This window comes from Chlorocebus sabaeus, chromosome 22, assembly GCF_047675955.1.
Source record: "Chlorocebus sabaeus isolate Y175 chromosome 22, mChlSab1.0.hap1, whole genome shotgun sequence".
NCBI lineage: Eukaryota > Metazoa > Chordata > Mammalia > Primates > Cercopithecidae > Chlorocebus > Chlorocebus sabaeus.
This window is the reverse complement of record NC_132925.1, coordinates 59762597-59787854: the sequence shown is the minus strand read 5'-3', so window position 1 is coordinate 59787854 and position 25258 is coordinate 59762597. Positions and strand designations below refer to the sequence as shown.

Sequence of the window (25258 nt, the reverse complement as noted above, 5' to 3'; positions counted from 1 at the left end):
GAAAGTGGAACCATGTGTGGTCACAAGCTTTCCATGCTTTTCTACCAAGCTCCCAAAATAGCACCTGTGCACAGCACGCCGGATGGAGCAAGCCTCGTGGCACCTTTGCCCTTCGGCTTGCTGCTGGTTATTATGCATTTTTTAATACCCAACATTAGAAAGGAGTTTCTGTGTTCCTGTTGTGAAGAGACACCAACCTCCTGTATCTCTGTCCTGTATTCTAGTTGGCTCGGCATAACAAAGAACTTCAGAGCATGCTGAAACCTGGTGGCCAAGTGGATGGAGATGAAGCTCTGGAGTTTTATGCCAAGCACACGGCGCAGATAGAGGTAAAAACTGAGTAAACTCTGGGCACGGGGTTGTGTTGAGGCATTAGTGTGCAATGCCCTGCTCTGGGGCTGGCGTGCATTCATTCATCTGAGCAATAGAAATATGAGTGTGTACTGTGTGAGATACAAGAGTAGGTCCTAGGCTGGGTGCCGGACATCCCATGGCCAAGACAGTCATTGCTGCTTGTGGTCCGGTGGGGAAGAGGACACTGAGCAACTCTCATTCATCATGAATTAACGAGGACAGGTGGGAGGCATCATAAGAAAGTTCAGCAGAGAGATCATGGTGCTCACAGAGGCCTATCTGAAGAAATGCCATCTAAACCCAGACCCTAAAGAGCAGAGGGATGAAACAGGTAGAGACTAGCAAGAGGAACTTTGCAGACGTAGGGAATAACAGCAAGCGAAAGTCCAGAGGTGGGAAGATTCTAGGTGATCCGGGGGGCTAAGCAAGGCTTCAAGGCTCAGGGCCTAGAGTTCAGTGCAGACGGAGATCCGAAGGGAAAGGCAGGCAGCCCTGGTCTCACAGGGTCCTGTCAACCATCCTTATGAGAAGTCTGGGCTGCATCCCCAGAGCAATGGGGAACCATTTGAGAGTTTTCCCCAGGAGGGCGCTACAATCAGATCTGTGTTTTAAAAAAAAAAAAAAAGTGTCATGTGGCTGGGCACAGTGGCTCACGCCTATAATCCCAGCACTTTGGGAGGTCGAGGCAGGTAGATCACTTGAGGTCAGGAGTTCGAGACCAGCCTGGCCAACATGGTGAAACTGCTTCTCTACTAAAAATACAAAAAAAAAAAAAAAAAAAAATTAGCCAGGCATGGTGGCACATGCCTGTAATTCCAGCTACTTGGGAGACTGAGGCACAAGAATGGCTTGAGCCTAGGAGGCGGAGGTTGCAGTGGGCCGAGATCATGCCACTGTATTTCAGCCAGGGCGACAGAGCAAGCTGTCTCAAAAAAAAAAAAAAAAAAAGGTGTCATGATGCATTGTGAGTGTAGAGATGGCCATCATGTGAAAGGGGAAACTCCACCTAATCTAGAGAATGCTAAAATTACAGAAGCAGGTGCTGGGCAGCCGTAAGTTAAAAAGAAGACAAGCTGAAGCCACACATGTTGCTGTTATATTGAAAATGTGACTTAAATTCTTTCAATAAAGCTTTATAATTTTCTCCGGGGGAAAGAAAGAAACAAAAAAACAAAGCCTCTGCAAAGTCATTGGTATATCTCCATTTTGCAAATGGGGAGCTGTGAAATAAGGCCCGTAGAGGCTGTGTCACTTTTCCAGCCACCAGTGGCAGAGCTGGAATTTTCATCCTAATGTGTCTAGTCCCTGAGCCTGTGGGCCCATTTGTACCTGCACTGTCTTTTAGAGTCCAAGAGAACACAGACTTCTCTCTACAGGCTTTGAGCAGTAAGGAATGATGTGCTTTGTTTTGCTAATGAGGAAATGCACAAGTTCAATATCAGTGTTGGCACAAAGATTTTAAAGAATGGACAGACTCTTTTGGGCAATATGAAATGTTCGTGATGGAGACTTTTCAAGAATGTGTTCTGACCTGATGTCTCAGGTCTCTGGGTTATCCTAATAAAACACATCATTTCACTGATTAGCCAACCATGCCAGTGTATGTGAGCAAATATCTTTGATTTATCATTAATGCCTAGGAGCTTGACTGAAAGGCCAGCCGTGTCCTCTAGAGCCCTTAAAAGGCAAGCTTTAGATGTCTGTGATACAGAATTTCAGAGGAGAAAAGGACCTTGGAGATTATCTCATTGAGCTCCTTGACTCACTGGGGAGAAGCCTGAAACTCGATCAGGTTTAAGAGGTGTGAACAAAGTCACCTAGCTTTTGAGGGATCATAGAAGGACTGGAATATGTTCTTCTGACTCCAGATTCTAAATCTACTGAAAAAGAGTTATGAGTAGATCTTAAATGATAAAGAGAAGTGACCAGCCATGCCCTAGCTCTCAAATCCTGCCCTTGGCCAGCCACCCACCACTTCAGGTTTCCTTAGGGAGTGATCGACGCAAAGCCAGGAACACTTTGTTACTACCGGGGGCTTTCCATGCAGACTCAATGTCTTCACTCTGGTGAACTAGGCTGGGTGGCCCTGGAGCCTAGAACTCAGTTCTTGCCAGGAGGCCTCCTTGTCTACTCCTTCTTTCCCTCCTGGACCCAGATGCATACCTCAGATCATCTTCCTTCAGTGAAAAGAAGCACTTGTCCATAGTCCACTTGACTATATGAAGCAGGCAGGCTCTTGATAGCAGAAGATGGCAGAGGTGATCCCTGATCCTTGCATACACCAAAATCGTCGGGGGAGCTGCTTGTGTGCAGGTTTTGGTCACTGACCCCACACCACAATTCCAGTTAAATAGGGTTGGGTTATGGACAAGAATCAGTATGGTAACCAGCCTGATCCCACATAGATTTGGGAACCACTGGTCTAAAGAACACACCCCCCAGAACTTATGGAGGCAGGACTGTGGGAACCTGTCTCACCTCTAAGAGAGCTTCCCACTACAGCTTGACCTGAGTCACCTCTCTTGCTGTATCAGGGAACAAAGGTTTTGGGAGAGCTAGAACCAGCTCTTCTTGTAGAGCACGTTGCATCCTGGGCCTCACCTGACTTCTCCAACCTCTGAGGAGGAAGAAGAGAGGCTTGTGCCTCTACTGTATTATAACCCATAGCCCTTGTGAAATCACTGCCTCCCAGGACTATGACACAATCAAGTGTGCTAGAATTTGAACAATCCAACCAGAGTTCCTCCTCTCTGGGGGCTGAGCCAGTCTAGGAAGGGCATGGAGGAAACTTGCACGATGTCCACCCCTGGGGCCCAAACATAGCCAGCGTAAAGAACAGTGAGTGCTGCCCCAGAGGTAAATAGGCATGTTGATTCATGTATTGTATGTTTTAGATCCTTTGACAAGAGGTAAGAGGTCACTGCAACTGGATATAACCAAAGATCTCTTTTTAAAGTTCCCATCTAGGAAAAATAACCAATGTTACTATCTGAGAAAGTGCCTTAGGTAAGATTTACAACACTGCCTAGCAGTGTACTCTCCAACATGATCGTCACTAGCTATGTATGGCTATTAAATGCAATTAAATAAAATTAAATATTCTCCCTCTCAGTTGCACTAGCCACACATGTTAGTGATTGGGGCCACATGTGACTAGTGGCTGTCTTTGTGGATAGGACAGACACAGAACCATTCCATCATTACAGAAAGTTCTAGGGACAGCACCAGCCTCACGTGAATATGCACACAAAACACAAAGTAAATTGATCCAGATAAAAGTTGGTCACAGTAGAAATTAATGGGTTCACCAGGAGGTGGAGGTTGCAGTGAGCTGAGAGTGCACCACTACACTCCAGCCTGGACAACAAAATGAGACTCCATCTCAAAAGAAAAAAAAAAATTAATGGGTTCATCATTGTCTTGGATTAGATTTAAAAAAAAAAAAAAAACATTAGGCTGGGCACAGTGGCTCACGCCTGTAATCCCAGCATTTTGGGAGGCCGAGATGGGCAGATCACCTGGGCTCAGGAGTTTGAGACCAGCCTGGCCAACATAGTAAAACCCTGTCAATACTGAGAAAAAAAAAAGAGAGAGAGACGGGTGTGATGGTGCATGCCTGTAGTCCCAGCTACTCTGGAGGCTGAGGCAGGAGAATCACTTAAACCCAGGAGGTGGAGGTTGCAGTGAGCCAAGATCACGTCACTGCACTCCATCCTGGGCGACACAGCAAGACTCTGTACTCTGTCTCAAAAAAAAAAAAAAAGAAAGAAAAAATTTAAAAATTAAATAAATAAAATTAATGGGTCCGAAGTTAGGAAAATACTCTTCCAGGGTTACCCAAGCTATTTTTTATATAAATCTGAGACACACAGCCCAGTCTGGGGTTATAAAATCAGAGATCATATTATACTCAATCTTAACCACCGAGTCTACCACCAGGAGCAAATAGTCTTAGTAAAAGATTTCAAAGATGAATATTTAATCTCATCCACTTTTTCATCCTAGATTGTCAGATTAGACCGGACAATGGAACAGATAGTCTTTCCTGTGCCCAGCATATGTGAATTCCTAACCAAGGAGTCAAAACTGCGAATTTACTATACTACAGAGAGAGACGAACAAGGCAGCAAAATCAACGATTTCTTTCTGCGGTCTGAAGACCTCTTCAATGAAATGAATTGGCAGAAGAAACTGAGAGGTGGGTTCCAACGCATCAGCAACAATGCAAAGAGACACAGTTCTGGGATTTCACAAACTTGGGCTTGATGGTGCGTTTATTTCCAAGCAGGAGCAAAGCTAGTATCATTTATGATACTTTGCACCTCTGACCACCAGGAAGTCATAACCACTTTTGCAGCTGATCAGTGGGCTCGAGCCAAAGTATGATAACTCCCCTGAAAAGGCTTCCTGCATCAGAATTTGACTTGATTTGATTGGAAAGCTCCATGGAAGACTTTTTGAATGCCTCTTTTGGTATCTCTATCTAGAAAATGAAAAGGGAAAAGCCCAGGCCCCTGAGCTCACAGGATGGTTCACTTGAGCAGGAAATTCACACTGCTTGCTGGCTCATTTACTAGCACACCTGCTCCAGAGACTCTGGTATTTTCCCTTTTACGGGGTAGCTTGGATTTTAGACTAAATTGTTTTACAGGCAGTGGAATCATTTGCCACATAAGATGCATCATTGCTCAGCAGCGAGTCCCATTGAGTATCCCAGCCAGTCAGGTGGAAATTACTCGTCTGAAACACATTCGTAGGGCTTCCCCAGGGGGCTTCTCTGTTCCTGGTTTTCATTGGGGTTTTAATGTGATCCTTCAGTACCAGCCTTGTGCTTGGCGCTTGCTGTTGAGACCAACTTAAAAAGGATCGTGCTTCATTTCTATCTCTTCATCAGGAGCCAGATTTTTTTATTTGAAACGCTGGATTCCAGCTATAGTTGTGATGTGTTGAGCTCTTTCTGAGGGGTAGAACTGGGGTGGAGAACAGCCGTGTTGGAGGTCAGTTTCCCAGAGCTTTCGTCTTCTCCGTGATGCTGTCAATCTGAGCAGGCACGGACCAGCGCTGCGTTTTTCTTCCCTTTTCTCCCTACCTGCCTGCATCCCTAGATTAGGCTAATGGCAGATAAGGTGATGCAAGAAGGTTCGCCCAAAGGTCCCATTCCCACCTCACTTCCAGCCCCGCTGTACCCTTGCTCATCTCTAAGGGACACCTCCCTGTGCAGCACTTTCAAACATTACAAAAAGTCTGGCCAGGCCAAATCCATCCCTCAGCCAGCTCCATGTCTAGTGTCTGACCGAGGGGCCAGGGGACCATTAGCAGACCAGCCTCTGTGCCCTCCACGGTGTGGACCTCAGGAGACAGAGGTGCAATTCTGTCTGGTATCGGAGTGTCCTCATAGCCTACTGTAGATTCCTCAAAGACTCTTGCAGCTGCAGGATCCTCATGAACATGGAAATTTTACAAAGCACCGTGCTTGGGCAATAAGAGGGAAAAAGATACCCTGCCCCCAGAAAGGGAGACAAAGACCCCACCCATTTCATCCTCATTTTTCTAGCGATTATGTTACATAGGAGAAAATGTATCTGTTGCTTTTGTCCTTCACTGGGATGTTCCGTCATTCCAGCTTTAGGGAATAATCCTGAGGTGTTTTGTTTTTGTTTTTGTTTTTGTTTTTGAGACAGAGTCTTAGTCTGTCGCCCAGGCTAGAGTGCAGTGGTGCGATCTCAGCTCACTGCAACCTCCGCCTCCCGGGTTCAAGCAATTCCCCTGCCTCAGCCTCCTGAGTAGCTGAGATTACAGGAGCATGCCACCACACCTGGCTAATTTTTGTGTTTTTAGTAGAGATGGGGCTTCACCATGTTGGCCAGGGAGGGTCTCAAACCTCTGACCTTGTGAGCCACCCCCGTGGGCTTCCCACAGTGCTGGGATAACAGGCGTGAGCCACTGTGCCTGGCCAGTCCTGAGTTTTTGTATCCAAACCTCCATGATAGTTAATAAGCTGTAATTTTAGCCTTATCCGCATATGTGTCTATGAAATTGGTCTATGAAATTGGTCAGACACATACACTGATACATTCATTCTCTACAAATTATTTTATGAAATGTTTATGTATAATGTATGTATTTTATAGGTTCTCCAAAAGGCTTATTTTGGAGATGACAAAAAGGTTTTCACCTTTTCTGGTGAGATGAGATATCTCTTTATCCCTTTTTATGAGATATTGTCTCCAGCCTGGAATAGTAGGAGGACCCTCAGCCCCAAAGGGTGGTGAATCTGAGTTCTAGTCCGTTTCTGCACCCCACAGGCTCTGTGGCCCTGGGACAAATGGCTTAACTGCTCCCAGACCCTCACCTGTGAAGTGAGGGATTAAGATGACCTAATTGATGGATTGTAGCATGGTCATTATTCCAAGACTTATATTACATTTTAGCTAATACCTTCCTTATTTCCGTCATTCTTTGTTTTGAAAAACAGTTTTCATTTCAGTGGAACTTAAGCACAACCGCAGTTGTCAGCTGAAAGTTTTTAATTGGCTTCAAAACTATCTGCTGGTAAGAGAGAAATTGAAAATAATAACTGAATTAACCATGATTTGCACACCTGGGGAGGGAGAAATGTACTCATCAGAAATATAATTAAAATGAAATGCATTTTCCCCTCTAAGTAGCTTATATCTCTTCTAATAAGTCTGCAGAATCCATTTTTCAGGCTCATTCATTTAGCTGTTTTACCTTCTCCTGAATGTATTGCAGAGGATCATCTCTTCTTCAGTAAATCTGCAGCTAGGACTCAGACATGTACTGAGGTCTGTCTGAGACTGATGGGGCTTAGTATTTTCTTCTGCAAGATTAAAATATGCAATTGCTCTGCGCTTCATAAACTCTCTTCCCTGCTTTATTTACACTAGAACACACACATACTCTTCTGTGCACTCACATCCTCTCTCTCACCATCCCCCTGTGACATCCTCTCCTGAAAATCCTATCCCCAGTGAAGTGAAAACTCTGGGCTAGGAAAATGAGAAGAGAGAGAAAGAGGAAATCGAGGCAGAGTTGAATATGCTGACGCTTTCTTGCATGGGGTTTTTCCCGTGTGATTATCCCACTCATAAGTATATGTGGAGTCCAAGCCTTCCAGTAAAGGCCTGTTCCTCTGAAACAAACACAAACAAACAAAAAACTAGGAAAGAGTGTTACCAGGAGATGCGCTAGGCTGTGGTTATTTAAATTGCCCTGCCAATCCAGGATCACAGCACTCCACCTTTTGCTATAATGTAGCAGGTATATTGATCCAACCAACTTTTAGCCCCTGATAAGTAGAAAACATGCTGTAAGGCAGCAGTCCCCAACTTTTATGGCAGCAGAGACTGGTTTCGTGGAAGACAATTTTTCCACAGATTGTGGGGGTGGTATGGGAAATGAGGGATGGTTTTGGGATGAAACTGTTCCACCTCAGGTCATCAAGCATTAGATTTTCTTAAGGAGTGTACAGCCTACTAGATCACTCACATGTGCAGTTCACAATAGGGTTCACACTCCTGTGAGCATCTAATGCCTTTGCTGATGTGACAGAGGCAGAGCTTAGGCGGTAGTGCTTGCTTGCTGCTCACCTTCTGCTGTGCAGCCCAGTTCGTAACAGGCTATGGGCCAGAACTGGTCCGCGGCCCCAGGGTTGGGGACCCCTGCTATAAGGTACAGTGAGGAATTCAACAGTGTGTAAGCTATGACTCCTCCTGTGGGCACTTACTATCTGAAGTGGACAGACAACAATGGCATATTTTTAAGTGGCTGCAATACCAAGCTGTTTGTGACCAGAGCTGTAATCAAGCATTGATACATGGAAGTACAAGAAAGGAAGGCTTCAGAGAAAAGGTAGGATCGAGTAGCATCTAGAAAGATCTGTAGGACTTGGATAGACGCAGCCTGAGAGACCGGGGGACGGGGAGATGTATTTGTTTCCTGTTGCTGCTATAACAAATTACCACAAAGCTTGAAGCTTATAACAACATACATTGATTATCTTACAGTTCTGGAGGTCAGAGGTCTGAAAAGATTCTCGCTGGCCTAACACCAAGGTGTTGATAGGGCTGTGTTCCTTCTGAAGGCCATATCCTTTTCCAGCTGCTAGAGGCTACCTGTGGCTCCCAGCCCCTCCCTCCACCTTCAAAGCAGCATTGTCCAGTAGAGCATTTCTCACGCTGTGCCACTGTGACTCTGACCCTCCTGTTCCCTCTCTCACTCTCTCACCTATATGGATGCTTGTGACCACATTGGACCTACCCAGATAATCCAAGACAACCTCCCCACCTCACATCCTTAACCTAATCATACCTGCAAAGCCCATTTTGCCAGGTAAGGTAGCACATTCACAAGTTCTAATGATTCACATGTCAACATGTTTGAGGGGGGCACATTATTTTGCCTGCCACAGAAAGTAGATTAGTTGCTTTTTATTGTTGTATAACAAATTGCCCCAACGTGTTGTGACTTAAAACAATAAATGTTTATTTTCTTACAGTTTCTTGGGGTCAGGAACTTGGAAGTGGCTCCTCTGGATGGTTCTGGCTCAGGTCTTTCATTAGGTTGTAGCCAGGATATCAGCCAAGGCTGCCATCATTTGAAGGCGTAAGTGGACCTACAGGGTCCACTCCTTGGTGCTCTTACATGGCTGTCAGCAGGAGGCCTCAGTTCCCCTCCACATGGACCTCTCCATAGGTCTGTTTCAGCATCCTCGTGACGTAGCAGATGATTTCCTCAGAGCAAATTATTGATGAGAGAGAGGGAGAGAGAGGAAGAGGAGGAGGAGGAAGCTGCAGTGTTTTTATTAATATCACCTAGTCTCAGAAGGCATGAACCAACAGTTTCAGTCTACTCTTATTTATTAGTAGCAAGTTGTTAAGTCCGGCCCATACTCAAGTGGAAAGGACATGAAGGTGTACCACTTGGAGGGAGGAGGATCAAATAATTCATGAACATATTTTTTAATTGACAGGGAGTGTGCAGAGGCTGGAGAGGACGGGCTGTGTTCGGGAACCATCACTAGATTGGGATACAAAGGCAGAGTATATGGGGAAGGGGAGTGGGAGAAGTGTCTGGAAAGGTAGACGGGGACATAATTCCATGTGCCACAGGAAATAAAAGACATTGCACGTCAAGATTGGTCTCTAAGCATCTTCTTGCACCTGGATAAATACCTAATTGATTTGAAGTACTGAATGTTTGTCCAGGTTGAAAACAACACTACAACTTAAGTAGAATGTTAGCTTTGTAAAAATAAGGTTTGTTTTATGAGCTATATGCCATAGTTGAAGACCATTTATTACAATCATATTAGCATATCCTGCAGTGCACGCACTCACATTTGATACTGAGCACTCCCTCTGAAGCGAATGCTGGCTTACACAGACCATCATTGAGCTTTACCAGATCCATTTTCCCCCCAACTTCGTTTTATGAGCTTTTTATACACACACTAGTGTGGAGAGGATATTTCAGATTCCCACGTATCCATCACTCAGCTTTAGCAATTATCAACTCTTTGCCATTCATCTCTTCTGTCCTCTTCTGGAGTTTACATATTCCAGATCAGAAATGGGCTTTAGTCCCAGAAGAAACACAATAGCTGTTGTTTCTAGAGCAGATAAATGTCTCAGCTTAAATTTACTTCAGCAATCAACTTCCCAAAACAACTACATTGCTACCTACTGGTTGACTGGGTCCTGACTGGCTACCCCATTGAATTGTCACATGGGTCATTTATTTTTATCCCTGTCGCTGACCCCAGAGGATCACTAATGTGGGTAACAAGATCTCCACTGCTTCTGCCCTGTGCTGAGCCTCAGTTTCTCTCATTGAAACAATGAGGGATTTTAAACTAGATGATTGCTCATGGCTCTAAAACTCTACAGTTTGGAAACACTGCCTGTTACCAAGTGCAAACATGATATGGGCGATTAATAAATTACCCAGGGCTCTATTTAATTGCACCATAATTTTATTTTGGTTGGAAGCTCCCAAAGGCTTGGCTGCTGCTACAAGCATTATTATAGGGCCATTGGATTTGTCATTGGCTGCTGTCCCAAAGTTACATGATGACTTCATTGGGAAAAAGAAATATACGATAGAGATCCATTCTCACGTACTCCATGCTTTTCTCTGGAGGGGGGTGATATGGAATGAGACTGTGTTTTGGAAACTTCGCCTCTGACATGGACACTGAAATTATGCCTACCATGTCTATTTTGGAGCGTCACCCTAAGTGTAAAGCACCATTGAAAAAGAGTTCAGGGAAAAAGGCACCCCTGTAACCAAGTGTTTTGTTGTTCTAAGACTGAGAATGCCCGGCCAGCATGGGATAACCTGTGGGCAACGGTGGATTAAGGTGGCAGCAATGTCCGAAGTGTCTCTGTCTCTTGCCCTTTTGTGATGGCTTTGCTGCCACGTTCTTTCTCTGCCATAGCCCTGGAGATGGGAACTCTGCTGCTGACCACCAGGTCGGCAACTTGTACCCCTCACTTCCCTGTCCTCAAGAATGATCATCCAACTTCAGGGAAATGGCAGATGACTCAATGCCAGGAAAGGAATCATTGCCTTGCTCTTAGGCACTGGCGTGTTAGCGGAGCGTGTTGAGCCAGAGAGGAATGTGGAAATGGTACCAGCCCTAGTCTGGGGCCCAGCTGGGCGGACTCGGAATGCTGTATCTCCCTCACCCTCCCCTAGTGCCCCACACTTCTAAAAAGCTAATTGAATTATTGGGTCTCTCCAGGCATCTCGTCTGGTCCCGGAGCCCTAGGGGGAACCAAGAACTCAATGTGTGAACTCTGGATAACCCCCAGATTCCGTAACTGATGGCTGTGACTGGGGTATACAGGGTTTATAGATGCTCCAACTTTTCTCTTTTTCCTCTCTCCTTACTCCACCCCCAATACATCTTCTGTTCCAGTAAGTACTCCACACAAAAATAAACCAATCTGATGTCATTATGTACCAAGTTCAAAACAAACGATCATTTTTACTGTTGTGGTAAAAACCGGGAACAAAAGTGGACTTGTGGGACAGAGCGGGTGGAAGGGCCACATTGCATTCCTGGCGTTCCCGCTCGGGGTCTCCAACCTCACATGGCTTTGCCTTTGTCTCTGCAGCCCAGCCCGTGTTGTACTGGTGTGCCCGCAACATGTCTTTCTGGAGCAGCATTTCGTTTAACCTGGCCGTCCTGATGAACCTGCTCGTGGCGTTTTTCTACCCATTTAAGGGAGTCCGAGGAGGTACCCATATCTTTAATTTCAAAAAATCTATTAGAAGCAGCAGGAAGGCCATGACTTGCATCTCGATTGTGGTTCCTGGATGTATTGGTGCAATATGGAGGATCCCAGTTATCCACGTTCAGACAAGAGGAGATTGTAGCTGTTACCACAGATTTAGTTTTAAATCTAAATTAAAATAATTTAACTTTTTTATCCATTTATTTTTAACCAGGAAAGAAAGAGAAGCAGCTAGATACTATTAAACCTGTGAGAAAGTCTCTTAATAGGCCCCTTGTTTTATATATGAGGAAACTGTGTCTCAGAGCAGTTAAGAGATCAGGCCAAAGTCACGTAGCTAACGAATGGCAGAGCTAACTCTAAAACATAGATGTCTTGATGCTCAGTCCAGTATATGTATTCCCACACCGCACTTCTGGAATTGATTTCAGACTAAAGAATTTGTAAGAAATCTCTGGAATTTTTTTTTTTTTTTCTTTTTGCCAGGGGAGGCAGGACTTGAATGACTGCAGACTGTACAATGTTTAGTCTATTAAGAGCTACCTGCCATTATTCACATAACAAAACATGATGATTATGGTCTTTCTGGATTCCCCCCAGCCCACCTCCTTCCAGGCTACACATTTTGCTGAGAAAAGGCAGACAATTCGGAAGGAGGCATTTTGCTATTTGGGGCCCCTCAACACATTAATGACATCCTAGAAGCATCCTCACTTGTGGGGTTCCAGTGGCAGGCATTCAAAGCTCCCCTTCTGTGATACATTCACGGCCCCTTTTCTGAAATCCACAACAGCCACCTGGGAGGTCCACCTCCCAGCTAAATTTTTCATCAGAGCTTTTTGATAGATCACCTCACATACGCATAAAACAACCTGCCAGGAACCACCTTGTGTGAAAGATAATAGGATAAAGAGCCCAAACATAAGACACAAAAACCACACAGCAGTAAGTTTCAGGCTCCACTCTTTAGCTTAATCATACAGACATCAGCTGACCAGACATGTATGGGTAATAAGTCAGTTTAAAGACCAATCTGAAAGCAATGACATGTTATGTAATGCTTATATGCCTAAGTTACCCTTTTGAGGAGTTAGCTTTTCTGTTTGACATTAAGTTGCATGGAAGGCACCATTTGAATCCTCCCCACCGCCCAAAAGTACAATCTAAACACAAGTCCAGGGGGGATTTTTTTTTTTAATGTCATGTCAGGAAGCATGAATGCCCATGTCTGTGTCTAAAAGATTTGACTAGAACCCAGGGCTGCAAGGTTTTCTCTTTGGGGATGTCCACCTTAACCCAGCTGCCAGTCAGCAGAGGTATGTGTGGCAGAGGGCTAGTGAGGAGCTCAGCCAGCTGTGGCAGAGGAGGCCCAGGTCTCCTTTCACCTCAGGGAAGTTGGCATGCTCCTCACAGCAGATTATTCAGCCCTTCCCTTGTCTGTGTTTTCGTTTACTCTCCATTGCCTTAAAAGTATTTCAAACAGATTTTATTATTCACCACATCCATTTTCTTCACCAGTCATTTGTGGCAGCATTCAGACCCATTTTGGGGACACGGAGTTGACAGCCCCCCTCCCCCCGTTCAGTGACCAGCCTCCTGCCGTGGCATTCTTAGACTTAGGAAGTCCAGAGACTTAAGTTCCCTGCCTGACTCCTGCTGCCCACTTGCCAAACCACTCTGGGCAAGCCACTTCAGCAAGTCCTTGTCATCCTCTGTGTGAAGAGATGCTTACATTAAGCCCATGGTTGGAAAATTTTCATATGGCTTCAGAAAGTCCTGCAGAACCCAGGGAAAAACAGTTGCCAAACTAGTCAAGATCTCCAGAGCATGTGTTTCTTGCCCATCCAAGCTTGAGATCCCCTGGATGGCATGACTATTGAGGGTCCTTCCAGCTCTAAAATGGGGCATTCTGAATGAGCCATCAACTCAGGCTGGTCTGCAGGAGGCAAGGATGCCTGGTTTGGAATCATGGGCTTTAGAACTTCATGCTGATGGACTAAACAAAAAGCAAAAATCACAGTTCCTAGGAGATTTGACCTGAGGCTGATCTGACCCAAGGAAGCCTTTGCCATTGTCTAGTGGCTGATATTGCCTTAAGTGCATCAATTCACTCTCAGAGGGATTCTTTTTTCCTTTTGTGAGATGCATTGAGGGCATTTTCTATACTCACTGCTAACCATCCTCAGGAGAAGAGTTGTATTAACCCTGCCTAGAAACAAGATCTGGTTTGTTGACCTGAAAGTATTTCTTTGAGCTAATATGTGTTAGAATTTGTTGCATCCTAAAGACAAGATTTCATAATGTCCCTCTTGAATGTGTATAACAGCCATATCATGTATGCTGATTTTGTGTGGTTCTGTGGCTTACAAGGTTTGTGACTGCCAAGAACCAGTGGCCTTAAAAGCTCCTTTTCAAAACTGTCACCGCCCCCACACCTTTGTTTTAGAACTGACAAGTTACAGTCTTTCAAAAGCATGCAACTCAGGCAGCTTCAGATTGCTTACTGAATTTGTGAGCATGCCATGATGGCTAAAGCAAATGTAGTACTACTTTTTAAATGTTTTTATTATTGAAATTGTCACATATACACACAAGTAGAAAGAACAGTATAATGAGCTACCATGTACCTATCAGCCAGCTTTAACAATTTTGCCTATCTTGTTTCATCTATCCCCGTACTATATTTTCTGGAACATTTTAAAGAAGTCTAGACATCTTGGATTTTTTGTCCATAAATATTTCAGTGTATATCTCTAACTTATAAGGACATTTTAAAATATGTATAATCACCATGCCATTATCATATCTAACAAAACTAACAGCAAATCCTGTAATAGCCTGTCCAAATTCAGATTTCTCCAACTGTCTCAAAGATGTCTTTCTAGAGTTGGTTTTTTGGAATCTAGCACTGTGTTTTTTTAACACTGCTGTTATAGTGAGGAGACAGCATTTTTACATTGGCCTCTTCAGGATTTGGGACATACCTTGTACTGGTCACACTGATGATACTGAGATCATCTTAAGAGTCCATTTAAAATGGCATTAAGCACTTCAGAAAATGATAGGTAAGCCACAGACTGGAAGAAAATAGTTGCAAAATATATATCTGATAAAAAGCTTATATCCAGAATATGTAAAGAACTCTTACAACTCAATAATAAAAAGGCTATTCAGTTAAAACAGTGGGCAAAATATTTGATCAGAAGATATATGAATGGCCAGTAAGCACATGAAATGATGTTCAGCATCACTAGTTATCAGGGGAATGTAAATTAAAATCACAACACCATTCCACTGCAAACCTACTAGAATGACCAAATGAAAAAGATGGGCACTACCAAGTGTTGGTGATGCTGTGGATCAGATGGAACTGTCATATACTGCTGGTGGGAAGGCAATGTGATACATTCACCTTGGAAAACAGTTTGGTATTATCTTTTAAAGTTAAACATATATGTAGGATCCAACATTCTACTTCTTTATGTTTGTTCAAGAGAAATGAAACTACGTCCACTCCAAGAATTGTACGTGAATGTTTCTAGTAGCATTATTTGTAATCACTCCAAACTAGAAACTCATTGACTGTTAACTGGACAAATAAATTGTAATATATCCATACTATAATATACTCAGCAATAGAAAGTACAAAGTATCAGTACAAACATGGTAACCTGGATGCATCTTAAAAACTTGCTAGGTGAAAGAAGTCAAGCACAAAAGACTACGTGATAGGATTATTTTCCCATTTTTATGAAATTCTAGAAAGTGCAAAGCTATAGGGACTGATATCAGATCAGTGGTAACTGGGGGTAGGGATGGGGCAAGGCATCACCTGCAAAGAGGCACAAGGAGACTTTTAAAGTGATAAACATGTTCTGTATCTTGATTGTGGTGACAGTTACATGTGGTGGTTTCATGACTATATGAACTGCCAAGATTTACCAAATTTTACCCTTAAAATGCATGGATTTTTAAAAATATTGTTTAAGGACCATCGACTTCAGAGGCAAATGGTCTGCAGCCATTTGCTGCATCACTTTGGGCAAGAAATGTCACCTGAGACTCAGTTTCCTTTAGAGTAGACTGGGGACAATAGGCTAAATAAATGGTCATCAATGTCAAGGGCTTGACAAGATTGTCTAACAATTGTTAAATGCTTGGAAAGCAGCACATGTGCCTCAATGTGCACTTCTTGAATTTCCGAGAAACCTCTGCCTCTTTGTCCCCATTCCCCATCAGCTTTGCCTTTTGAAGGATTTCAAAAGGGAAGAGGTAAGTGGCTGGGCGGGGGGAACAGTTGTTAAAGTGAGGCTGAATCCCGGCAGGCATGGACTCAATGAACTAGGGCAGCCAGCAGCTGCTGGAAGAGCTGTACCCTGCAGAGGTGTCTCCTCCCCAATGGTGCCACAATCCCAGCATCTCTGAAGAAGTGAAGCTCCTTTATATAAGTGGCCTTAATCATGTAGTGCTGCTTGTTTACATCTGAAGGAGACTCAAAATGTGACAGCATTTGAAATAGGGGTGTTTTTTTTTTAATGAGTGTTTTACAGAACTATATTTTTAGCTGTGTTGGCTCATGTTATATAACCAAGCCGTCTCGTGGGACACTCTAAATAGAACTTGCAGTAGCAAGAGATGACAAAAATTGGTATAAGCTCTTTGACTGCAGGGATAATCTAATTGTAGGATGATGCTCATGACACGGAAGTTGCCTTTCTCCTTCCCTTGGAGAAATCTGATTCAGGCAGGGGACCTGCATTTTTCCTTTCATACTTTTAATAGAAATTAAGTTTAGGCTTCCACGTCGCCTTCTCTGAGTGAAGTGTGACACATGCATGAGTTTTATTTCTCGAACAAGCTTTTCGTGAGTGCCTGCCAGGCACCAGGTACTTCCCTTGGGGAATGTGCAATCGGGTGAGAGAGAGACAAATAAACTGACCATTAGGAAATAGTGTCCTGTAGGGATGACTGGAAGCAGGGAATATGGAGGAGGAGGGAACTCCTGACATGTTTTTGTGGGGAGGAAGGGGATTGGGGCAGGCTTCCTGGAAGAAGTGATGTCAAAGCTAAGACCTGAGATGAACGAGCAGGGAAGAACTTCCCAGCAGAAGGAGTGTGTGTGAAGGCTTGGAGGTCAGAAAACGCTGATGGGGCTGGTGATGGATGGGGCAGAGAATTTGAGGTGAGAGTTGGGACTCGTAAGCCAAAAAAGTTATTGAAGAATCTGTAATGGTGCATGTTTTAGGTGTGTCCCCTGTACTCAGTGAATGCACGGATTTGTGAGAGAACCCTGTTTTGTCCTTGCAGGAACCCTGGAGCCCCACTGGTCGGGCCTCCTGTGGACAGCCATGCTCATCTCTCTGGCCATCGTCATTGCCCTCCCAAAGCCCCATGGCATCCGGGCCTTAATTGCCTCCACAATTCTACGATTGATATTTTCAGTCGGGTTACAACCCACCTTGTTTCTTCTGGGCGCTTTCAATGTAAGTGTGAATACCTTCCTTGCCACTGTTTTTTGTTTGCAGATTAATAGGAATGCCTTGCATTCTGGTTCCTAGAATCCTGGCCTGCTTTCAGTCCAGAAAAATATTATTTGGGGCAACTGTTAAAATAGCAGAAGCAAGGGATCGCTGCAGGTGGACGTCTCCCCCTTGGGCTCCTCATGGTGCAGTGAGCCTTGTAACGTATCCCTTGGACATCAGCATTCTCACTGTTAGGGACTATCCCTGTCAGGAGATAGGCAGAAAAAGTGGTAGCGCTTTGAGATTTAAGTTAGTTTTGCCAATCCAGTTAAAGGTTTGTTGGGACAGGAGATTTTAGACAGTAAGTAAAATGATGAAATATTAACACAGCACCCACTTCTGGAAAGGGGCACATAGAAAAGAGGGGAGAGGTAAGAGGGCCTGGCCAAATACAAATACGGGGCAGGTAGAGAGGGAAGAGGAGAAGCAGAGACAGTTGTTTAAAAGTCAGTGGTGACATTTAGAAATGCTGTTTCACTACCATTGAAAGATAGAAGCCAATTTCATCTCTGGGAGAATTCTTAGGACAAACTGATATAAAACCATACATTGGAGAGATTTTCTGGTGAAGGGAAGGAGAAAATTTGGACATGTGAGGCACTGGAGGATCTAAAAATGCCTTCCAGGGGTTTCTGCCCTGAGCATATAAGGAAGCTGAGGTCCCATGCAAAACTGGAAGTGATATGGTGCAACAGCAAATGTCCCAAAGGGAGTATTCATATGGCACAGGCAGCAAGGACTTTAGAGGAGAAGAGGCCATGTCAAGCTGAAGAGCTTATAACAGGGAGGAGGCAGGATGGAAGTTAGGGCTTAAGGAATGGAGGGCCAGGCTCAGTGGCTCACATCTGTAATCCCCGTACTTTGGGAGGCCAGGTGAGCGGATCACTTGAGGTCAGGAATTTGAGACCAGCCTGGCCGACATGGCAGAACCCTATCTCTACTAAAAATACAAAAATTAGCTGGGTTTGGTAGCATGCACCTATAATCCTAGCTACTCAGGAGACTGAGGCAGGAGAATCACTTGAACCTGAGAGGTGGAGGTTGCAGTGAGCCGAGATCGTGCCACTGTACTCCAGCCTGGGTGACAAACGGAGACTCCATCTCAAAAATAAATAAATGAACAAATAAATAAATAATAATTAAAAAAAAAAAAAAAAAAAAAAAGGAATGGAGAGGATCTGGCCATGAAGCAGGGATTGAGAAGAGTGTTTTGGTTTTGTGGGCCCCATAGGCCAGGGCAGAACAATGGGAAAGCCCTGGATGTTATCAAGAGACAATAAAGAGTTTCACCTCATTCGTGGTCGGTAGTGATCAGTAGGAAATGATCCTGTATGAGTCACTTGCAGCACTGAATTTTAGGATAAAGCAACTGGACTTCATCCCCCAGGTCAGCATTCCCAGAGCATATTCCACGTTGATCAATATGAGGTGAAGAAAGGGTCCCGTGATTGAATCCACATGAAAAATGCCGGGGTAAACACATCATGAAGGGTTTCGTTACTGCAGGCCTCCTCACAGACTTTAGTGTACTAATATGGGTTAGGAACCTCCAAGGAAAACAGTGTATTTCTGTTTCCCAAACTTATTTTCCTGCAGTTTTTTGTAAGTATCCCTTGAGATTAGTGTTGTATAGAATATATGTTGGAAACTCTGTTCCCGGTAGTGGAAAGTGCCTGTGGTGTTTTTGAGCCAAGAAATTGTCCATACAAAGAAGTGTTCTGGAGAAAATGCATTTGGTATGGCATGTGATGTGGATTCATCGGGAGGGACTAGAGGCAAAGAGGCTTTTTAGGGGCTGTAGCGGCGCTTTGATTGGGTTTGACAAGCCTGAGTCTTGAACATAGTGTACAAGAAAGAAGGAAGGTATGGACCTCAGAAATGGGAAGGAAATAGGCTGGGCACCGTGGCTCAAACCTTTGTAATCCCAGCACTTTGGGAGGCCAAGGTGGGCAAATTGCCTGAGGCCAGGAGTTCAAGACCAGCCTGGCCAGTATGCATGTGAAACCCCTCTCTACTAAACAAAATACAAAAATTTAGCCTGGCATGGTAATACATGCTCGTAATCCCAGCTACTCGGGAGGCTGAGGCATGGGAATCTCTTGATCCTGGGAGGCGGAGGTTGCAGTGAGCTGAGATGGTGCCACTGTACTCCAGCCTGGGTGACAGAATGAGACTGACAAAAAAAAAAAAAAAAAGAAAGAAAGAAAAAGAAAGAGAGAGGAAGGAAATAGTAATACATGGTGGACACAGAGTCAGAGCCTTACCCCACCCAGGAAGCAATGTGCTTGTATTAGTTCATTCTCACATTGCTATAAAATGCCTGAGACTGGGTAATTTATAAGAAAAGAAGTTTAATTGGCTTGAGGTTTTGCAGCTGTACAGGAAGCATGGCAGCATCTGCTTCTGGGGAGGCCTCAGGGAGCTTTCACTCTTGGCGGAGTAAAAGCAGCAAAGTTGGAGCTGGAACAGGAGGGAAGCGGATGGGGAGGCGCTACACACTTTTAAACAACCAGCTTTCTATCACTATAGTGTATCCAGGACAAGTGGCGCTAAACTATGTATGATCCAGTCACCTCCCACCAGGCCCCACCTCTAACACTGGAGATTACAATTTAACAGATTTGGTGGGGACACAGAACCAAACCATATTGCCACTCTGGGTCCCTTTTTCAGACAAAGAGGGTATCACTGTCTTGATTGGGTAATGAAGGAGGCGAATATGGCTCCAAATTGTCAGTCACAAATGATTGTGAGAAGAATACTGTAGCCATCTAAAATGAAGTCATGCCAAGATCTAGTTTTCAGGGTGAAAATACATTTAAATTGTTGAACTACTGGGCTTCAGGTGGAAAGACAGGCTGTTAAACATTAGCTGGGGCATTTGGAAATACATGACCAGAACTACATATCGGTATGGGAAGGGGAATGTAAGGATTGCCTACAGCGAGAGGAAAACCATTAAGAAGGAAATACAAAAGAATTACATAAACAACTAGGTAGAAAAAATGTTCAGTACTTCAGAGGCTGTCTTCTATGGACTGCCTAGTTCTTTTTTTCTTTGGCCTTCTGTGATAATCATTCCACAGTGATCACTTCTTTAACACAAATCAGGTGGGGGAAAGACTGAGCTGAGAATTAATTACCATTTACAACAACATGAGCTGGGGTGGGGGCAAACAGCTATAATAAATAATTATTTAGAGTGAATTTTATTTTACATATTTTTTTGAGACAGAGTCTCGGTCTCTCACCCAGGCTGGAGTACAGTGGCGTGATCTGGGCTCACTGCAACCTCCGCCTCTTGGGTTCAAGCAATTCTCCTCCCTCAGCCTCCTAAGTAGCTGGGACTACAGGCGCGTGCCCCCATGCCCGGCTAATTTTTTGTATTTTAGTAGAGATGAGGTTTCACCGTGTTGCCTAGGCTGGTCGCGAACTTCTGAGCTCAGGCAATCCACCCTCCTCGGCCTTCCAAAGTTCTGGTATTATAGGCGTGAGCTACCACACCGGGCTTAGAGTGAATTTTAAAAGAGAGAAGCACCCACATGGAATGTATGGGAGAGGGAAAGTAGCTGTGGACAGAGACAGAGAAAGAACATTGGAGTTCTGAGAGCTGGAGGAAAAGAAGGCAGGGTCCTGAAGCCCAGCTGGGAGAGTGGTAAGCAGGGTGCAGTGGGAGCCTGGTCACGCTGCAGGGAGCTGGGAAAGATGCTAAGAGCAGACAGGAAGACTGCTGGGTGCGCAGAATCCTTGGAGACTTCACATGAGCTGCCTCTGTTGAGAGGTGGGGATGGGAGCCAGATCTCAGACTAACAAGCAGAGTCCAACCGCGGGCTGAGACCACAAATAGCAGCTATTTCCTGGGGAAGCAATGGAGAAAACTAGGGCAGAAGTTAGAGGGGAGAATGGATTCGGGTGAAGTGGATCACCCTGTTAAGATGGCAGGAGCTGGGGTGTGTTTGAGGTCCTGTAATGTGTGATGTCACCCAGGGCACCATCTGCCCCTCCCTGAAACCACATCATCATGGATCATCCAGAATCAGTGCTACTTTCCCACCCTATGAAAGCCCCTCCACTGCAAAGGTTTGAATTTTGGAAAAAACTGGCAGATTGAATGCTTAGCCTGTCTGAGAAAGCCAGCAGCGATCTGTGGGTGTCGGCTTCCTCGCTTATCTGATTGCCGAGAAGCTCACTTACACCGACCTACCAGATTAACTGGCAGTATTTCCCCTGCACCTGTGGCCGAGGGAGCTCGAGTAGCAGAAGATGGTTTTACCAAGTGCATCCAGAGAGGCTCCTCTCTGGCCGCCTCCTGAGCCAAGTTTCTCTGTCAACATATTGCTAGAGATGGACTTCAAGGCATTGGGGTTTCTGTCAAAGGTGGGACTACATCGCACAGTAGTTCAGTTAGGACTCCTTCAGGTGCAGATACCAGAAAACCTAATCCATGCTAGCCTCAGCAAAGGAGAACACATATTGGTTCATTTTGACCAAGAAACCAAGAGCCTTGCTTCAGGCACAGCTGATACAGGGGCTCAGACAGTGTCCTCAGGGCCCACTTCCTCCTTGCCATCTTTTGGCTCTGTGTCCCCAGTGCTGGTGGTGCCTTCAGTGTTGGTAATGTGGCATCTCCAGAGTTTACAGCTGCTCAGGTTCAAGGTTGGTGGGAAAGAACCAAATTATCTTTTGCTGCAATCCCAAGAAAGAGCTCAGTGGACATCATTGGCTCCATTTAGTCCTGTGTCTATCTCTAAACCAGTCATTGTACCCATGGGAATACAGTATTGTGATGGCCAGGTTGGAGTCCCACCCAGACCTCAAAGGCTGCTACTCAGAGGGGAAATTAGAAGTTATTCCCAGAAGAGAGGGCAGGGGAATAGAACTCATCCTGGAGTCCCTTATGTTTCTTCCCCCAGGAAAATTCTTGTTTTCCCTGTGGACTTAGGAGCAATGAAAGGCAAGAACTGATCACTGCTCATTCAATTGCCACCTTCCAGTGCCTAGAATGTAGCAAGTTCAGAAAATGCTTTTGATCATGCTGATCACAGGGTTCGTGGATTGAGGTGACTTCTGTGTTTGACTAACTCATATAAGAATGTTAGAAATGATTCATATCTCATTTTGAAAATCATAATCTCAGTATGTGTTAATTTTGTTTTTGCCATAGAGAAATGCTACCTGATTACTGTTGCACATGAAGTTATTTCACTACCATGTAATTTGTAATATGCCTGAAAAGCAAAGTAATGAAATGACTTAGATCTGCAAATGGTTCTTGGTGGGTTTGGTGGGCACCGGGTGGAAAAGGAAGCGTTTGTTTGGGCATGGTGACTGAAATACGTCTGTGTGAGACACTCCCTTTGCTCTCATGAAGAGTTGGGCACAGTCCGTGCCATCTGACTGGTCCTGTCATTGTTCTCAGGTATGCAATAAAATCATCTTTCTAATGAGCTTTGTGGGCAACTGTGGGACATTCACAAGAGGCTACCGAGCCATGGTTCTGGATGTTGAGTTCCTCTATCATTTGTTGTATCTGGTGATCTGTGCCATGGGGCTCTTTGTGCATGAATTCTTCTACAGTCTGCTGGTGAGTACCTGGTGTGGAAATACTTTATGTGTGGGGAAACTAGAAAAGGGTCCTGCGTCCTCTCTCTCATCACAGACCCTTCCTTTTAATGGTGATTGGTGTGCCTGGTCCATCAATATTGAAGCTCCACAGTTTGCAGCCTTTGGGGGATCTGAGAGGAAAGCTCCACAGGAACTGGGTCAGCCCAGGAATTCAAGAGTCGCACAACTGCACTGTGTACTGTGCAGTCCAAATCTGTTAAATTCTCAGTAATGGAAAATGCCTGCAGTAGGTTCAGATGTTTCCTCTCCATGCACCTTTGTTTTTCTTTACTTCTTAGACTCAGCCAGCACTTATACCAAGAGGAGTGTTTTTGAGGCTGTCATCCAACAGTTCTCATGGAATCCATTTCTCGTGAACACATGTAGCGACCATAAGAGTAGCAGCTAGTTTTGAAGCCCCAGGATTCATGATCATGAGCTCAGTAGATTTATTGGTCCAGGAGACCCTTTCAGTAGCAGTTGCTTTGTTCCGATATGAGCCAAGTGCTTAATGTCTTGACAGTCTATTACACAAGCTGGTTCCATCACCTTCCTCCTGAGCAGGTTTTTAAATTACAAATCAAATAACTGCTTACTTTCCTGTAGTTAGAAGGAATCTAGACCTGTGGCATTATAGATAAGAAACCATTTTCTTGTGCCTACATAAAATGACAGGAAGCATAAAATTGACCTATCTGCAAGCAACACCGTAAAGAGCCTAGAAATATTAAAATATTTGTGAGGACAAAAATGATCAAGGCCTCAGGGTTGACTTACAAAGAGGGAGAGGGAGGGACTTGCAAAAGGCAGAGCAAGGAAAGCTCTTCAGGGAGGTGCTTAGAAAATCCCTCCGAAGCATGTATGAGAGGCATCCAGCCACAATCTAGTTTGATCCTATTGCATTTTCTAAAAGTGAACTGAGGTAGTAGCATCATCAGAAACTGGGAGTTACTCTTATCTTTCTGCAATAGGTTAGAGATTTGAAAGCACAAAATGCAACTGTGTGAGATGCTCCCTTCGCTTAACGTACTTGACTGCCTTGTGCCTCAGTTTCCTCATCTGCAAAATGAGAACAGTGTATCTCCCTCACAGGGCCGTCATAGGGATTACATGCAGCTGTTCAGGTCAGCGTCTTAGAATAGCACTGCCGAACGATTGCCAGCTATTATTATTGTCTTTGTCATTCTATATTCCTTCCCCCGTCCAAAACACCATAAGGAATTCACCGTTCAGATCACTAGGATTAGCTCATTCCATTAGGGGTGGATTTTGGCAGGCTAAAGGGAATGGATTCTTTTCCCTCATCTTAAAATAGATCTGGCTATATTTTGAGGTTTTAGGCAGAGAGGTCTCAGGATATACTTGTGATTCCCATTATGTGGCCTATTTTGGTCACTTTGTATCAGAAATCTTAGAGACTTATATCTGTTTCTGGAACTTTTCGTCTCATGCCATCATGTCCCTGGACAACAAATTCCTGTCCTCCCTTGGCAGGCTGGCAGAGTTCAGTTGGTGGTCTCTCTCATCTCTGTCAAAGGGTCTCTCCCAAGAGACAGGAGATTCCCTTTTGGCCAACGCCACCTTGCCCCAGTAGACGCTTCGCCCGTTCCTCCAATCTGCCTCCAGTTGGCTTTGCTTCTTTTCTGTTCATTCGAGTCCTCTTCTTTTCATGACTTGCAATGCAGGCCAGTGCCAGTGCCTGATGCAGGGCACATAATGGTGAGAGGAACACAGTCCCTACCCTCATAGGTCTCACAGTCTGGAGCACAGCACAGGGACAGCTGTTGCGTGAGTGCTCACCCTGTACCCTTCTCTACACGCTCTCACTACCACCTTTGAGGTAGATGGTATCTTCCAATTACACCTGAGGAAACTGAGGCTTGGTGAAGTTAGGTAACTTGCTCAGAGTCACACAACTCTGTGGATGCCCAAGTTGACACTGCCTTTTATTCAAGCATGTGAAAAAGTCCTTGCATCAGTGAAACTGGCATTTCACATTCTAGTTTGCATCTGCGCTTTCAAGTCTCTAACTTATCACAGAAAGATAAGATGCTTCTGATGATGCTACCTCAGTTCAGTTTTAGGAAATGCAATAGGATCAGACTAGATTGTGGTTGGATGCCTCTCCTGTGCTTCGGGGGGGATTTTATAAGCTGTGTGGACCTTGACTTGTTTGTGGCTTCAAGTAATATGCTCCTTTTAGTATCAAAGCAGTCCTGAATGTGTCTGGTAAGAACCAGAAAACACTGACACTTCAAATTATTCTACTAATAAGGAAAGCCTGCAACCAAAAGAAATTGGGCTGCCTATAATAGGAGAGAGACCTCAGCAGGGAACACCCATGTGTTCCAGGGTTGGGAGAGCTGCCTCCATGCTAGCAGGCCAGAAGGCAGGGAGGGTAATCTGGTGGCCTAATTAAACTGCCACCCCCCGACCCCCCAAAGACTGGCTGGACCTGGTCTTGAGCCTGCATTAAAGCTGTGTCCTTAGAAAAATATTAACACCTGGAGATGAAAG

The 25258-nt window shown here is 44.7% G+C and overlaps 1 protein-coding gene across 11 annotated transcripts in view; it reads left to right on the top strand.

Moving 5' to 3' along the window:
- ITPR1 (inositol 1,4,5-trisphosphate receptor type 1) overlaps positions 1-25258 on the top strand; it is a 352224-nt gene that overhangs the window by 288290 nt on the left and 38676 nt on the right. For all 11 annotated transcript variants that reach the window (XM_007985074.3, XM_007985072.3, XM_007985068.3 and 8 more), the window contains 5 exons: positions 225-329; positions 4360-4552; positions 11496-11618; positions 16923-17098; positions 22557-22721. In XM_007985074.3, coding sequence (XP_007983265.1) covers positions 225-329; positions 4360-4552; positions 11496-11618; positions 16923-17098; positions 22557-22721 — 762 coding nt within the window. The remainder of the gene's footprint in view (positions 1-224; positions 330-4359; positions 4553-11495; positions 11619-16922; positions 17099-22556; positions 22722-25258) is intronic.